The following is a 15,638-nucleotide window of genomic DNA, read 5'->3' as shown; positions in this document are numbered from 1 at the left end:
AAGTACAATCTGTTCAGTTCTTCTCCAGCATTAAATATTGTTTTAGCCAGTGAGTGATGGGGGTAAATTAAAGAAATATGACATTTTACTACAAAGTGTCAGTCTGAAGTGAAACTGAAGATGGATTTGGAATACTGACCTGGGGTTCTGGATAAAATGAAGCTGTAGCTAAATTGAGAACACTGTGTTGGGGATCAGGATAACGTGGAGCTGTAGATAAATTAAGAATACTGTGCTGCAGTGTTATGACTATGAAGTTTAATTGCAGCAGTTCGAAATAGCAGTAAGTGATGTTCCTTCAGAAACCAGATAGGATACAGAACATGTCTCTGTGTACCCTTCAGCTTTTGCCAACGAAGGTTAATAGCCGAAGGTTATAAACATGATGGAATAGGTCTGCCACCATACCTATTAAAAGCATTTCCTTCCTTGGGAGAATCCTGTTCTTCCTGGCACTATCCTTGCTATTCCTAATTTTTTCCTGTTTCTTACTAGTTCACAGTACACTTTCTAGAATAACTGTTCGGATGACATCAGTTGTTTTTGTATCTCTCTACAGTTAATGTGTTAGAACTTTACCATTAAACATAACAGCTGGAGTCCAATACTTCCAATATTTTTCATGTCTATTATAGTTATTAGGCAGTTGTTATTCAGTCTGGTCATGTATTTGTGTTCAAAACCACTTGGTAGCAGTGCATATTTAAAGAAAGTAATGTCAGGCAGCACTGTTTAGTTTTTTGGGCCTGTATACATTGCATACTCTGTCAAATCTTTATCAGAAACTTTGTGCTAAAGTGGTTAAGAGTAGTTTATGTGGAAGTTCAGTTTTTAAGAATGTTTTAGTTTCAAATCACATTACACAGTACACATTTAAATATTTAGAGATGTAAGAGATGGGCATACGCATTCATGTGCTGCAGATTTTGCTTCTGAAGAAAAACTTTAAGCTTCATGCAAGCATGCCCCACCTTTCTTACACAAACCACACTGAGCAAAGATTGTGCATCCAGTTTGGTGCTGTGTGAACATAATGATTATAGCATATTCAGGATACACATTTAAGACAAATGATGATGCTTAGATTTTCTGGCTAAAGAAATAAGCTGAATGATTTGTGCTCCCGAGTGTTGTACAGGGCTCATTTTAGGTTCAGAATGGATTATTCTGTTAATTGTATTATGATGCTGGTTTGCATTAAAAAAAAACAGAGGATTGTGGTTTTTTATGTTATGTAGAATATTTGGAGTCTAGAATCTCATGCCGAAATGGACTGTTAAAATGTGTTGTTCTTAATTATATCTGAAATCCTGTTTAACTTGCCTTTCCTTTTCCTCATGATGTCATACATGTCGACCTGCAATATTGGAATTGAATATGCAGATAATTGCCATTTGACAGCATTGGTTTTCGAATTAAGTTTGTTAAGATTTTGAGCCTTTTGCTTTTTATACTGTAAATAAAATATCAACATTTAATGCATCTGCAGAATAAACAGACATGCTCACAGTCACACAATCCCTTGCTTACAGTATCAAATTTACATGTAAGTGATCTGGTTTTCTCTTTCTGTATCCTGTGAAAAGAAAGTACACTTCTACACGAGTCCTGTTCAGTGCCGTGACTAAACAGCTGTAACATGTTTCATGCTATAAATAGAAGGTTACTGGTTTTAGTTAATGCCTCAGCTATATTTATTCACTTTCATGATTCCTGCTGTGAACAAGAAAGCATTGTCGTCACAATAGGATTTCTGCAAGCACTTAATTCATTCCTGGAGTACTAATCTCAATCGCAGTGTTTACTAGAGATCCTTTGGAAGTCATCAATCACTGGTATATAATCTGGACTTGGCAATATACTGTAATGGCACAGGAAAAGCTTGCGTCTTTGCTAACAATTAACTAGAGCCATGCACCATACAGGAAATATTTTTAAGGGTTGTGTATGTATGCCATTCATTTATTAAACATTGTAACTTTGAATGATAGTATATGTCACCGTTAACTATGAAATTCTTAATTAGACTTTCTTAATTCAGTAACTTAAAGTTTTAATACCTCTAGTGTTTAAAATGCCATTAGATAGGTTGGGCACTCAGTGGTCATAAGTAATAAGGCTTCAATCTTTATAAAAGAACCTGTAAGAACAACATTAAGTTTTCTGTTCTGAGAAACCACCCTACTTGATTTTGTATTTTTACATTTATTGGTTTCCACACTCTCCAAAAATGGAAAACTTGAAAGCAAGTGCTTTATGGAAATTCTGTTTCTTTTTTTATTCCTGTTGAAAGGCTTTCTTTTGGAAGGTAAAGGTTTACAGCTTTACAGGTTAATCCAATCTTGAGCATGAATCGGAGTTCCCCAGGGCAGGCGAATGAAGTCCAGGACTGTGCAGTGCTTATTTTTCTTTTGTCAACAGACTGCACACTCATCGGTGATGGCCTTTTTGTTTCCCTCAGAGCTCTGCCGCATTGACGAGGCCCTGTGCCAGGATGAGAATACCAACCTGAGCTTTGAAGCGATCCGCAGCATCCACAAGCAGATGGACGATGATGCCAATGGAAACGTAGACGTGGCAGAGACCGATGGGGTCAGTGCAGTGTTGGGCAGACGGGATGAGTCAGACAGTAAATTCTGGCGTTCTCGCTCATAGGAAAACTCTTTGAAACTCTTTGTCAATAATAATTATCACACATAGGTGAAATTGACTGTTGCACGCTTTAAACTGTTAGCTTGGAGTGCAGTCGGACGTTTTTCAGGTTTGTGTATTTGTTCTGTCAGTAGCGAATTAATATGCAGTTGAGGTTTCTTGGAATCTGCCTGTTTCTCACTTGTGTGCAAGAGAGCTAACTAATGCAGCAACATGAGTGACTCGGTAATAGTAAGTAAGATGACTACTTTAGATGAGCTTACCTTTAAAAGCATAGAAGGGGTTCATTTGCAGTTCAATTTTAACCAAACTAGCTACACTGTGGTTTTAGTATTCTCTGCAGGTGCAAGCCTGAGGTCTGCACTTGTGTACTTCCATGGCCATCTTGAATTGTACTAAGACCTGGCTCTCCCATCAGTCGCTTGCTGTATTCAAGAGCACAGCCATTCCAAAGCTAGCTACAGTCTTACACTGTTTAAGTAATAGGTGACAATTCACCCTACATTTGACATACAGAACCAAGTTTAAAACACTCTCATGGCATCTGGGTGTTACCCCGCCATCCTGGCCAAATTTCAACCTGGCCTTTACCAATCATGGCCTCCTAATAATCCACATCTTTGAATTGTTTTCATCAGTCTGTTCGCCTCCCCATGGATAGCTGGTGTGTGGTGAGCATATTGGTGCACTATGGCTGTCATTGCCTCATCCAAGTGGAGCTGCACACTGGTGGTGGTGGAGGGGAGTCCCCATTAGCTCTTTGAGTGGAGTGTCCAGAAAAGCCCTAAAAAAGTGTATGGGATTATTTTGTATTATTGTTATTATTATGAATTTACAGAAAGGTAAAAGGTTTTCCTGAGAACTTTTAGTTGGGTTCAGAAAGCAGGGCAAGTGAGTGGGTTATAGTTATATACTTCATGAGCTTTATTAAAAAACTCAGAATACTTCATCTTAAGACTGTACTGAAAGGCTTTGTCGATCCAGTATGCTAAGATGTGTTTTCAGGCCTCCACAGAAAACCTTTCAACACTAATAATCACCTTCTAGATTTTGTATTTGTAGCACTGCTGCTTAGTTTAAAAATGTTTCACAAGTGACTTCAGTCTTTCACACTGTGCCATTTGAGACTGAGGCCTGCATATTCCAAGGATAGCTGATTCCTAACCCACTTAGCAAGTGAGTCAGCAACTTTCAGAGTAACCTGTTGTGAAATTTAACTTTGAGCTCCTCTTAGTTCAATATAATAGAATAACCATCCACCTTCTGAAGTTTCATGTTACATTTTAGGACTGCGCATGAATACTTTTCATCACTCACCATCTATCTTGAGTCCTGTCATTCTTTTGCAAGCCCAGAAGTGCTGTGTGAACCTTTAATTTGAGAGTGCAGCAATTCACAGAATATGACAAAAATGATTTGCCTGTTTCATGACCTCTCTTCATCTATATTCATGGTTTGCGCTCACATGCCTTACAGCTGAATACCAAGAAGCATGGACTTGCATAAAATTAATGCAACCCTGGCCCATCAACTGTACTGTACTGCTGAATTTTGCAGTGCTGACAAGTTTTAATATTGTGCCACATTTTTGGAACCGGTGAACCTGTGCTAATGTATTATGCCTGCATGTGTTTATGAGGCTGCTGTCCCGCTCCTTTCCATTTCCTGCAGCGTGACATACTGTAATCCTCTTCTCTTTCCTACATGCACTCCTCGTCTCGAAGGGCCTGATTTTGTTTTATCCATAGATTTGCTTCATGCCCTCTCACGCTGCACAACAGATCTGTGTTTTGGTGGTTAGGGGCATTGCCTAACATAAGCAGTTAACCAAAGGGTGTGCTTTTCACTACTTAGTGCTCTTGATTTGATATAGAATTTTGTTTTGTGAAGTTTTATTCAAGATCGAGCTACTTGTTGTCATTTGAGCCATTTTAGTGCAAGAGCTCAGTGATTCATTTGAAAGGGTTGGGTAGGGTTTAAAAAGATCGAATTATTTGTCTAACTGATTCATTTATATATCTTACAGTAACAAAATTGAAAGTATTGCTTCTGTAGTCCAGCATGTTATAGAACATTTAGCCCTAACTTTCTAAGCATTAGAGTATTTTTAAAGTCAAATTATATCTCTTACTCTTGTTAATTCTTGTAAAATTGTAGTAGATTTCTAAGCATATAGTTACAGTTTGTTATTCAGTGGATTTTTGTAAAACTGGTATTCCAAACAGTGATTATGGTGTTGGAAGTTTAGTAATTAAATGGATGTTTTTTTTTTTCACAATGTGAAATTGAAAACTAGCCAAATACTCATGCGTCAAGTCATTCTTACTCCGTTTTGCATTGAAAATGGGGTGACTGAGCAACAGCCTACGGTGTACTGTATTTGTCAGTATTATTGCGGTCCTGACCTGCCCATACGCACACAAGTGGGTAAGTGTGTGTGTGGAGGAGTCTGTTGAAACTTAGCCAGGTCTTTATGCTATGAGAACATGGCTGGGCAGAGCTTTCAGCTCACAGACTGCACTTCACGAGCCAGGGCTTTGACTGCTGTCTGTTTAGCTCATCTAGCCTTTAGCAAGGATTCATGGTAGAAATTAGCCACATACGAATTATGTCGCAACCTTGGGAAGCTACACATTTTTCTTTTTTTTTTTAGCAGCTGGTTGTGTATAATGTGATTAGGTGCATTAAAGATCTGTTTTACCTAAATTATCATAATCAAACGGCCAAATGAGAGGATTTTTAATTTGCCAGAGATAATATTCATGTAGATTTAAATGTATAAGATATTGTATACACTTGCTGCTGTCTTAGAAATTATTTTTATGGTGGATTTGAACTTTTTTTGAAACCAACAACTATTTACTAAATAGTCATAATTTTCACACTGACCTTTACCAGTAATAAAGGACAGAATGTCTCGGCCTTTTTGATGCCAGGAAATGATTGGCTTCCTCCCTGTTGTGGACTCTTAGTCTTATTAAGGTCCACACCATTTTGGCCAGTTTCATATTGTAAACAATTGTGTATGCACAAACTGAGCTATGTTACACATGACATTAAAGTGCACACAGTACGGTTCCATATAAAAAACTACCCAACAACAACCGAAAGTATAGAGATACTGTAAACAAACTTGAAGTGGTCTATGAAAGTATGTAAAAAATATATGTTAACATTTGGATTCACTACGTATGGGAGATGGTAAGAGGTGATGGAAAGTAAAAAGACTAAAGGCTTGTAGTCTGCAAAACATTGTCATTTCTAGCTTTCAACTTTACAATTAGTTGATGCTCACAGTATCTGAGGCAAGACAAAGTATCTTATTAAACTGAAGTTAAAGACCATGATCATGCCATTTAAGAACACGACCCCTTTCTTGCCAGGCTAATTTAAAATAAAAAGGATAAGTATGACTCTGGTCCCTGAAGAGGCTTATCACTATACAATGATGATCTAAGAAGGATTAAAACATGCTTGAACCAGTTTTGGTTTATTGTTTGTGGAAACATGCACTAGACTCTGCTGTACGGTTGACTGCCCTTGTTAAGACTAAATCAACATTGCAGAGCAAGAACTAGCCTTTTGTGCAGAGCTTTTGGTTTCTTCACAAATGTGATTGAAGTTGTCAATGATTCACTGACTAATGGATGTCCCTCTGCTCCACAGTTCCTGAGAGAAGATCTGAACTATCACGATCCTAAGGCCAAGCACAACAGCTTCCACCGAGAGGACCAGTTTATCAGCGTTGAGGATCTCTGGAACTCCTGGAAGGCTTCAGAAGGTAAGGATGTATAAGTGGTTCATTCTTTTTCGTGCGCGGCCACTTCATAAAGATAAGTTTGCAGATTCATTTCCCCCTCTAGATAAAGAGTAGATATCCACTTAGGGCTCGAACCCGAGCAGGTGCTTCCTGCAGCCTGTTAGTTTTTAACAGGAATGAGTGTCAAAGAGCAGACAGATTTAGGATGGGACCGCCTGTGTTCATTCTTTTCGGTAATTCCCAGAGCTCATCTCCACCCGGGCCGCTAATGGCACTTAACTGGAAGTAACAGGGAGCTGGATTTTGTTAGTGTGAAAGGCAGCACAGTCCATACACTTGTGGAGTTTTGTTACAGCAGACACTTAGCTTTATTTCCAACTGTAAGTGGTATAAGTGGTATTCCATGGCATCGATTCTTTTATTATTTTAAGTCTTGGAATGGAAAAGGACTTAGTTATGACAAGTAGATCAGGTTACACTTTTTTGTAAGCCACTTTTCCCATTCCATTCTGAGCTCATACGAGGTCTACTTTTGAAGCTCGCGTGATGGTACTGGCGGGAACTGTGAGCGCCATTCTCCGTTGGCCTTCCTGGAGAACCGTTCTGCCGATTCACCTATCACAGCTGTCTGGCATTTGATACATTCATAATGCCAGTGATGTACTTTATTGCATTATGTTCTGCCTCCCATAACTTAGTCTTCTGTTGTGCTCAGTACCTCTGCACCATTAGGGTTTGAGTGTATGGGCAGGGTTGCTGTGGGTTCTGCTCACAAGCAGATAGAGCTGTACAATTTAAAGGAGTCAATGCAAAATCTGTTTTTAAACATCTGTAGCATTTGCTCTCATCACTGTATTGACCGCATGGCCTGTGATGTGAACGACAACACTACTTGCGCCAACTATTGGGGATTTTTTTGCACACCTCACTTCTCCAGGGCACCACTTGAGTGTGACATCCTGTACTCCAATTCCATGTATCTCAGCAGGCAACTGTTTTAGGGTTTTGGCTGGCTTTCCCACACCAGCGCCTGATTTGTTTGTCTCCAGGGTGGATTGTTAAGTCTTAAGAGTCGGATCTGCAAAGCAAATTAATACCCAGTCCTTAATGGTGACCCTATTACCATATTACAGATGAGTAAGAAGGACGCCACAGGACGTTTAGGTGCACCATGCTGATTTGGATCATGTTTGCCGAGCAACGTTTGCATTTCATCATCATCTACTGAAATATCTTTTCCTTTCTGGGGAAAAAAGCACTAGATTGAGTTAGCAGAGTGGGTGCTTCCTTCCTGCTCCATTGTGACTCAGAGCAGAGCAGTGCATCTGTGACGGGAGAGCTGTGTCCTGGGAGCTGCCTCTGTGCCCCACCAGCCTGGCCCTGCTGCTCGCTGCAATGCAGCTCTCCTCTGGGCTGGGCTGAGGCTTCAGCGCAGGGAAATGACACTTCACCACAACCAGGCAGTGTGCCCAAGTGACCCAATATTACATTAAAATCGGACTACATAGCTCTTTCAGATCAACCCAACCTATTTCATTCCACTGAGTGTGGTGTAGATCTAGAATCATGTTGAATGAATTCATGCTGTAAGAATGTTTCACTCTTAAAAGAGACGGTACAGTATTAATTTTGATTGATATTGTTTTCTATCTGAAAACATTGGAAAATGTTCCAGATTTTTTTTTAAGCGCTATATTATTGTTTGTTTTGTTATTTGAAACACTAAAACCTACATCTCAGTGCCGCATTGTTCTATAGCCCTTTGAAATGTTGTTCCTTTGCTGTCCTGAGATTTCTGGTGATCTAGTGAGCGAAAACTGTTATGTACACATGCACAAGAGCTGCAGGGCTCAGTGTTTGCATGGCCCCTTGTGTTTTGCAGTGTATAACTGGACTGTGGACGAGGTGGTGGAGTGGCTCATCACCTATGTGGAGTTACCGCAGTATGAGGAGGCCTTCAGAAAGCTTTTGCTCAATGGCAGTGCCATGCCCCGGTGAGTTTCTGTCAGTTGTCCTAGTTATGTTCTTCACAAAATGCTTGAATGCACGCATCTTAGTGCTTTCACATACATTTTGCATTGATCTTGTTATTGATGCCGTGCGCTAAATATTTGTTTGTCTTCAAGACTTCATAGACTTGGTCAGATGAAAGGAAACACATGCTGGAATTCCAGCCTCAGATTAAACTCCCATACTTTGACACATAAAACATGATAAATCTAAGTTTTCTGTGCTTAACATGTTGTGTACTGGCACGATCTGAAATGCAACGATTTCAATTGCAAACTTTGCACAGTCAAAGGTCTGTGTACAGCCATGTAAACCTATTTAAACGCTTCTCAGGCTGGCTATGAAGAACGCTACTCTGACTGGCTCCGTGCTGAAGATCCAGGATCGCAGTCATGTGCAGAAGCTCCAGCTGAAGGCCCTGGACACTGTGCTGTTTGGAGCACCGATGAGTGAGTGTGCTTCTGGGTAGCGCTGGGGGTGGAATGGAGATTTGTGCTGGGAACTGTCTTTATTTGCATTTCCTGAACGCCCAGGTTAACGGAGTTCTCAGCTTTACTCTGCAGAATTCACAGGGGAATTCACAATTCAGCCAGTAATACAAAAAAAGTTTTAAAGCTTAACTTCAGTGTGGATTTCTGTTAATTACAACACCATAAACATTGGAGCTCTGGAATATGTTTAAGGTACGCTATTGGTGTAATACCACAATCAGACTTTTGATTTCATTTTAATGGAACAATTAAACTGTTATATTCTAAATACCCCAACAAGGGCACTCCACCTCTGTTTTCTTGCCAAATAAGATTCCTCAGAATGGTCACGGTCTCATTGGGTTGAGCATAAAGGAAGAGTAAATCAAGTAACTTCATAAAAGCCCTATAAAGTGGGCACCAGATACCATAAAATTGAGTCCTGCTGAAGTTAAAGTAGCTTTGATTTATTTTTTCCTAATTGGCTAAGAAATACAGATTAAAGTCCAATTTGTATGTTAACCTTTATTACACCATGAAATTAAACATAACGTCATTTAATATCCCCAAACCATAATAACAAAAATTTGTTGTTAAAACATTTTTATTGCATATATACATTTTTAAGATAAAGCTGGTCAGAGTTATTGGAAGTGAAATGTTTTGAGTATGTCGATTTATGGCTCATAATTTAAGATGTATTATTTAACATTTTTTGAATGTCAACGAGGATATAAAATAACTGCCTTAAAATCAGGCAATATTAAATCTGAGTGTTAAAACAGAAGATGCACTGTGAACACTATTTCCTTTTACGTTCAACATGATCTCCTTCAGAACAGAAAATAAACTGTTCCTTAAACTTGTGCCCCCTGGTTGTGAAGAACCCACTGGGACCAAAATTAAAAGAACCGTTTAAGAGCAAAGCTGACTTGGAGCAGTTTTATTTGTCTCAACTAATGAAGAAAGCTTGTGTTCCTGTAGATGACTGTCTGTTTGCTAAGTATTGAGAATCTGTGTTTGGGGGTTGGGGGGTTAAAAAGTTGGAGGGACATCTTGCTCTAACAGAACTGTTTGTGATTTGATCAAAATGTGGTTTGGCATGATTTTACTAAATGTAAAATATAGAATTTATTTTTCTGTTTTTCTGTGTGATGCACTCAATTGACTGTGAAATGTTTTTAGGCTTCATAAGATTTTGATCATTTTTCTTTCCAGATTGTAGTTTTTCTCTGCAGGAAATCTCATTTCCCCAGTTATGGTTTTAGTTTCCCATTGAGGACATTGACATCTGTGTTCAGAAGTGTTTTATGCTGGTCTCTTCCTACAGTGAAATCTTTATCCATAAAAATCCATAAAAGCCACACTTAAATTTATTACCTAGCAGTGAGGCATTTTTAAGTTCGCAAATGCAGGTAAAGACCTCAAGCCCAGTTTCTTCTCTTTTATCAAAGAGGAGTCAACACAAGTCAACTATTTTATTTGACCTGCTGACTTCGTAGTCTTACCTGAAACACTTACTTGAATATTAGGTGAAACACTAAAGATCAGTTGAGGAGCACTGTGACTTTATTTTAATGCGCTTGAAAGAAAACATCTAGCAACAGCTTTGGTGCATCTGCTATCATTATACTTAGTGTACTGTATGCCATACAGATGTGCACAGTGATCATAATTTGAAACTAAAAGGGTATTATATTAGGATCACTAATAGGAAATGTTTCTGTAGAGAAAAGAACCAGCCAGCCCGGTTATGGAGGTCTAAACTCTGGGTTCTATAAAGAAATGGCTGGACACAATTTGAGATTCACTTAGCTACTAAACACCCAAAAGTGTAAGATGGGCCAAATGGCCTCATTTTCCACCATGTGTTGTCATGTTCATTCAAGATAACAGCTGATTTCCCAGCTGTGATGCTAAGATTTAAGAAATTACCCTCATCGCCACCTACATAGTCTGAAATACACATTTTCAGTTTTTTATTGCTTTGCCCTTTCTTAGTTAAAAGTACCTGATGGGCTTGCTATCTCATTTGGGGTTTTACAGCAGGATCTAAAAAAGTATGTCTCATTAACATCAGTTATTTGCCCAGATTAATGGTAAGCACGGCTAATTTAAACCATTAAGAACAAGGATTATCTCGGATGCCACTTAATATGTCCCCAAAGCCAAACTTTGCGGAAATGTGGTCTAGTCACAGTTAGCATGAGGGCTTCTTTAGCATTACAGCCCAGCAGAGAAGATGAAAAATGTTGATAACTACAAAGACATTCTATGTGGTAGTGTATTTTCTTGTATATTGAGAATTTGCAGTTCTTTAGGATGTATTTAAAGGGTCTTTAAAAAATATTGAAGGTCTTTAGAGATGCGTTGCTTAACCCTATCATTCCGCTGTAGTGCCATAGCTTATTTCATACTTAAGTATACTTATTTCAACAGTCAGAGAACTTTGGCCTAAGAACTGAATAGTCCAGTGTTTCAGTGGGACTTCATAAACTACATAAGTACCCATTGGCACCACATCTGTTAAGTATAATAACAGCCAAGCCCTATAGTGACCCATTATACAAATTGACTGACAATGTTGTATATTTTGAGTGCCCTTCTATAAATCCAGTACCTTGCAAATTAAGTATTTTCAGATGTGGAACTTATGATATTATGCCTGCAACTCCATACCAAATCACAGCTTTACCCTTTTGCACTATAGCTTCATTTAAATTAATTTAACTGTGTTTGAAATTTTGTTCACTAAATGCCTGTGACATTGAGTTACAGGCTTGTTATATGCCTTTTGCTCACCTTCTGTTGTATCTTTGAAATTGCAAATCACTGTATTTGTGCATTTTCAGGATGTTTCATGTTTTAAACCTCTTGGCATTATGTAGGCGGGTATTTTTAGTTTCAAATCCTACACAGGAAAGTTACTCAGGACTTAAATACACACATTTGATTTATGTAGTATATTTTAACTTACAATCCCACTTATCTTCTGTCTATTCTACTCTGTACGTAGTTTCCCAGTGTTGACCAGGCAACTCTTGACATTACTGCATTCCAGGATTTTTCCTGGCTTAAGATGCAAGTACACATGAACTTATGGTCAAGAAATTCTTTATTAACTATCAAAGAATTATAAGCAAAAAGCTCTTTTTAGCTTGATACTAAGTCCTTTATTTCTCAGTGGTGACTGTCTTGATTTGCAGTGTCTGAAGGAAACTAGAAACAGCCTGTTAATAAATTAAGCCTCCTGTCTTCTACAGCAGGGGTCACAAACAGGCTGTCCAAGGGCTTTCAGAAGCTAGTTTGTGAAGACCCAACACAGGTGTTATCTGTTATAGGAGTTTTGCCTTTAAAATAGACTTCCATGTCATTCAGTGATTAAAAACAAGAGGCTGTTGCATTTTGTTTTAAATATAAAATGCTCTTACATTTAGCTTTTCTTCTAGCAATGGTGGTAATGAGTTATGGGACAATCTTAATTATTTGAGAATATTTTAAATGAAAAATGAGATTTCAGTTGCAGTATGGGAGTATCCTTAACCAAACATTTATTGTATGTAGGCTTGATGTTTTTCATTGGAAAGCATTATGTTGTATGGATAAGGGGTGTGGCTTATTTAATTTAGTGACCCTGCTTTTTTCACAACTGGGTTATCGCGTGTCTTTTTAGCGATTGTATAGCGTATTTGTTTAAATTATCTGCCATGGTAACTATCCCAACAAAACTTTCAGTTCTGACGAAAGTTGATTGCTATGACATGTGGTGGGGAGTACTATTACAGTACATTTTTTTTAAGCTTGCCAGTGAAGTTTTCTAATGATGGAGTTCTGTTCTGTGTACTGAATGATCCAGGCTTAACATTCAGTCGGAAAAAACTCAAAACCAGCAGCTCTGCGTGCTAGAAGCTAGGAAGGGAAACCGAAGTGAAAAAAATAATCCTTTTAACAAAATTAAAGGGGCAGAAATGCTTGGATACTCATAGAGTGGTAAAAACAAAAGTTCAGGTGTTAAAATTACTGCATTACTGTGGAAAGTGCAGTGTTTTTACCTGTGGGGAAAGATGTTCAGTGAAATGAAGAGAAAGCTCTGGATCTCTCCCTCCACAGGAAGCTATCTTCCTAGGCGAAACAGCCTTAGAAGACTAGCGCTTGGCTGGGCTCCAGAGCTCTGCAGGGTTGATCTGAGGGAGTGTGTTGCTATTAGAAACACAGAGGAAGGTGAAATGATAGAGGTGGGAGCTGAGTCTGGTCCTGGCATGTTGCTTTGTGTGTCTGTGGAGTTAAGAGTCCCAGCTGTCAAATGTGCCCACTTCTAGGATATCTAAGACTAAGATCTGTCTGGCCTTTGGAAGCAGAGGAGTAGGTGCACAGGCTGGTTATGACAGCTGTGGAGAAAAAGCAAATGGGTCTTACTAAAGGAGACAGGAGTGAATTGTTCAGGAACATTGTTTCAGGACATCCAGTACAATGCTCAATTGTGAATGTACAGTACTTTATATTATGCCTTTCTTAGATGATGTTTCTGTACCACCTTTGAAAACAAAAATAGGTGATTCTGATTTGTTAGCTATCATATACAATGTTTTGTTATAGTATGATGACAAAGGATTACGAACACAAATGAAAGATAGCCATTTGGTTTCAAGTTTACTAGCAGACTGCATAGATATCCAGGAATCTTGTCAGTGCCTATATGTCAATATAATCTATAATCTCATAATTATTATATTAAAGTTAAACAAAAAGAGGCTATCCACTCCATTTTTGTGTTTAGAAAGCTGGACTGCCTCTATCTTGCACATCAAAGAGAAATACTAAGCTCTATTTACTTTTAAATGCCGAAATATTAAGGATTGATAACTTTCAGCAAAATGTAATTAAAGTGAAACAAACCCAAAGTACAACATGCATTGTGGTAACTACAGAGCTAAGCTTCATTGTTTTTTTGCATGTCTAGTTTATTAGTACTACCAGAATTAATGGGCTTTGAAGTTTATGGGGGCTTTTCATTTGACATTTATCAGTAGTTTTCTAATCCTCATTTTATCTTCAGTTGATTTTAAGCTTTACATAGGGTTTAAAAACTGGAACCATCCTTATTAACAAAAGTTTTTTTAGCCTTTTTTAACACAAAGTTCCGACATTTCTCTGCAGATTTGATTGTATTTTAAATAAACTGTTTTGGTTAAACTTACATCTCATGTTAAGAGTTTTAGTTTTGGATACTATTTAATAATAATTCCTTACATTTATATTGACACTCCACTCAAAGTGCTTCACTGGTAATGGGGACTCCCCTCCACCACCACCAGTGTGTGGCTCTCGCCTGGATGATGTGACAGCAGCCAGTGCACCAGTACATTAACCACACACCATGATTAATGACAGCAGATTAATGAAGCCATTGCATAGATGGGGAGTTTTAGGAGGCCATTACTGGCATAGGCCAATGGGAAATTGCCTCTTTTCGAGACACACCTTGGGATTTTTAAAGACCACGAAGAGGACCTCAGTTTTACGTCTCATCCAAAGTCTCCCATCCAGGTACTGACCAGGCTCAGACCTGCTTAGCTTCAGTGGGCTGCCAGATGTGAGTTGCAGGGTGATATTTAAATGTTTTGAATATGTAAATGTTTAAATGTATTAAGAGTGCTAGGGTATTTTTTTATAGTATATTATATACAGTTTATATATTTATATTTTTATACATGATGTGGGTTTAATGAAGATGAAGAGCACCACTGTAGTTGTAATTACATTGAAATGGCTTTTTGAATGGTTCTTTGTTTTAGATATACTGACAATATGTTTGCCTTAGGATCATACAATGCTGGATTGGTTTCTATGTACCGTTATCAGTACAAATGCAGTGATATTGTAGCATCCCCACAGTTCATTCCAGAGTGCACATTTGCTGTGACCTGTTCTTTATTTCTAGAACTAGAAATGTCTATGCTAGCGTTTGCAACTTACAATTCCTTTAATGTTTTACTAATTATTCTGTAAATATTGTCCCTTGGAGCAGCCTTAGCAAGCATTAGGGCAAAGTACAGAGTGCTTTTGCTGTTTATGGTAATATATCACATCTACTTAACCTTTTTTATTTTACTTAAATACAATATTTTATTTGCTTTTTTCTGTAGAGATCAAACACCTTTCAAAATCAGACTTTTAATGACTTTTTTTTTTCTTTCAGCCCATGTCTTGGACTTTAAATTACAGCAGGATTTTTGGACACGTAAAATTAAGACAGATGTGGTAATGATTTGAAGTACTCTGTAAATCTGCACACTATAAATTAATACAGTTTATAGTATAGAACGGGTTGTTTACAGGTGTTTACATATGTTTTCCAGTGCATTTTGAGAAAATATCTATTCTATTCATGCCCGCTACTATAATTCATTTTAGGCTATTTTTCTAAAAGCGTACTCTTCATTGGATGGTTTTTCTTACTGCAAAAATTAATTGCAAAAGAGCAAACACCACGTCTAGCATGAGCCTTATCATAACCATTCATTCTGTTTTCATGTAATAATAGAATGTCATCTGCTTTCCAGAGACAGATGACCCATACAACTCTGCCAAAGAGATATATTGTGATTGAACAGGTTACAAGGACTGAGTGTTTTCTGTAAGCTGAGACAGGATTTAATATGTAAATTTCCTAAAGAATCACTTTGCCCTGTGTTGACTGTGGCTGCACTTAGCTCTGTTTCTATTGCTTATTGAGCTTCTAAGAG

General features: G+C 38.1%; 1 protein-coding gene across 6 annotated transcripts in view; it reads left to right on the top strand.

The window, feature by feature from the left end:
* The window catches only part of LOC148658232 (stromal interaction molecule 1-like), a 54,360-nt gene that overhangs the window by 14,260 nt on the left and 24,462 nt on the right, over positions 1 to 15,638 (top strand). For all 6 annotated transcript variants that reach the window (XM_088639345.1, XM_088639344.1, XM_088639347.1 and 3 more), the window contains exons 3-6: positions 2,462 to 2,592; positions 6,319 to 6,433; positions 8,295 to 8,406; positions 8,756 to 8,871. In XM_088639345.1, coding sequence (XP_088495471.1) covers positions 2,462 to 2,592; positions 6,319 to 6,433; positions 8,295 to 8,406; positions 8,756 to 8,871 — 474 coding nt within the window. The remainder of the gene's footprint in view (positions 1 to 2,461; positions 2,593 to 6,318; positions 6,434 to 8,294; positions 8,407 to 8,755; positions 8,872 to 15,638) is intronic.

The sequence above is a fragment of the Lepisosteus platostomus genome, chromosome 7 (assembly GCF_059453375.1).
Source record: "Lepisosteus platostomus isolate fLepPlt1 chromosome 7, fLepPlt1.hap1, whole genome shotgun sequence".
In the NCBI taxonomy this organism is placed as follows: domain Eukaryota; kingdom Metazoa; phylum Chordata; class Actinopteri; order Semionotiformes; family Lepisosteidae; genus Lepisosteus; species Lepisosteus platostomus.
This window is presented reverse-complemented; position numbering and strand designations above follow the sequence as displayed.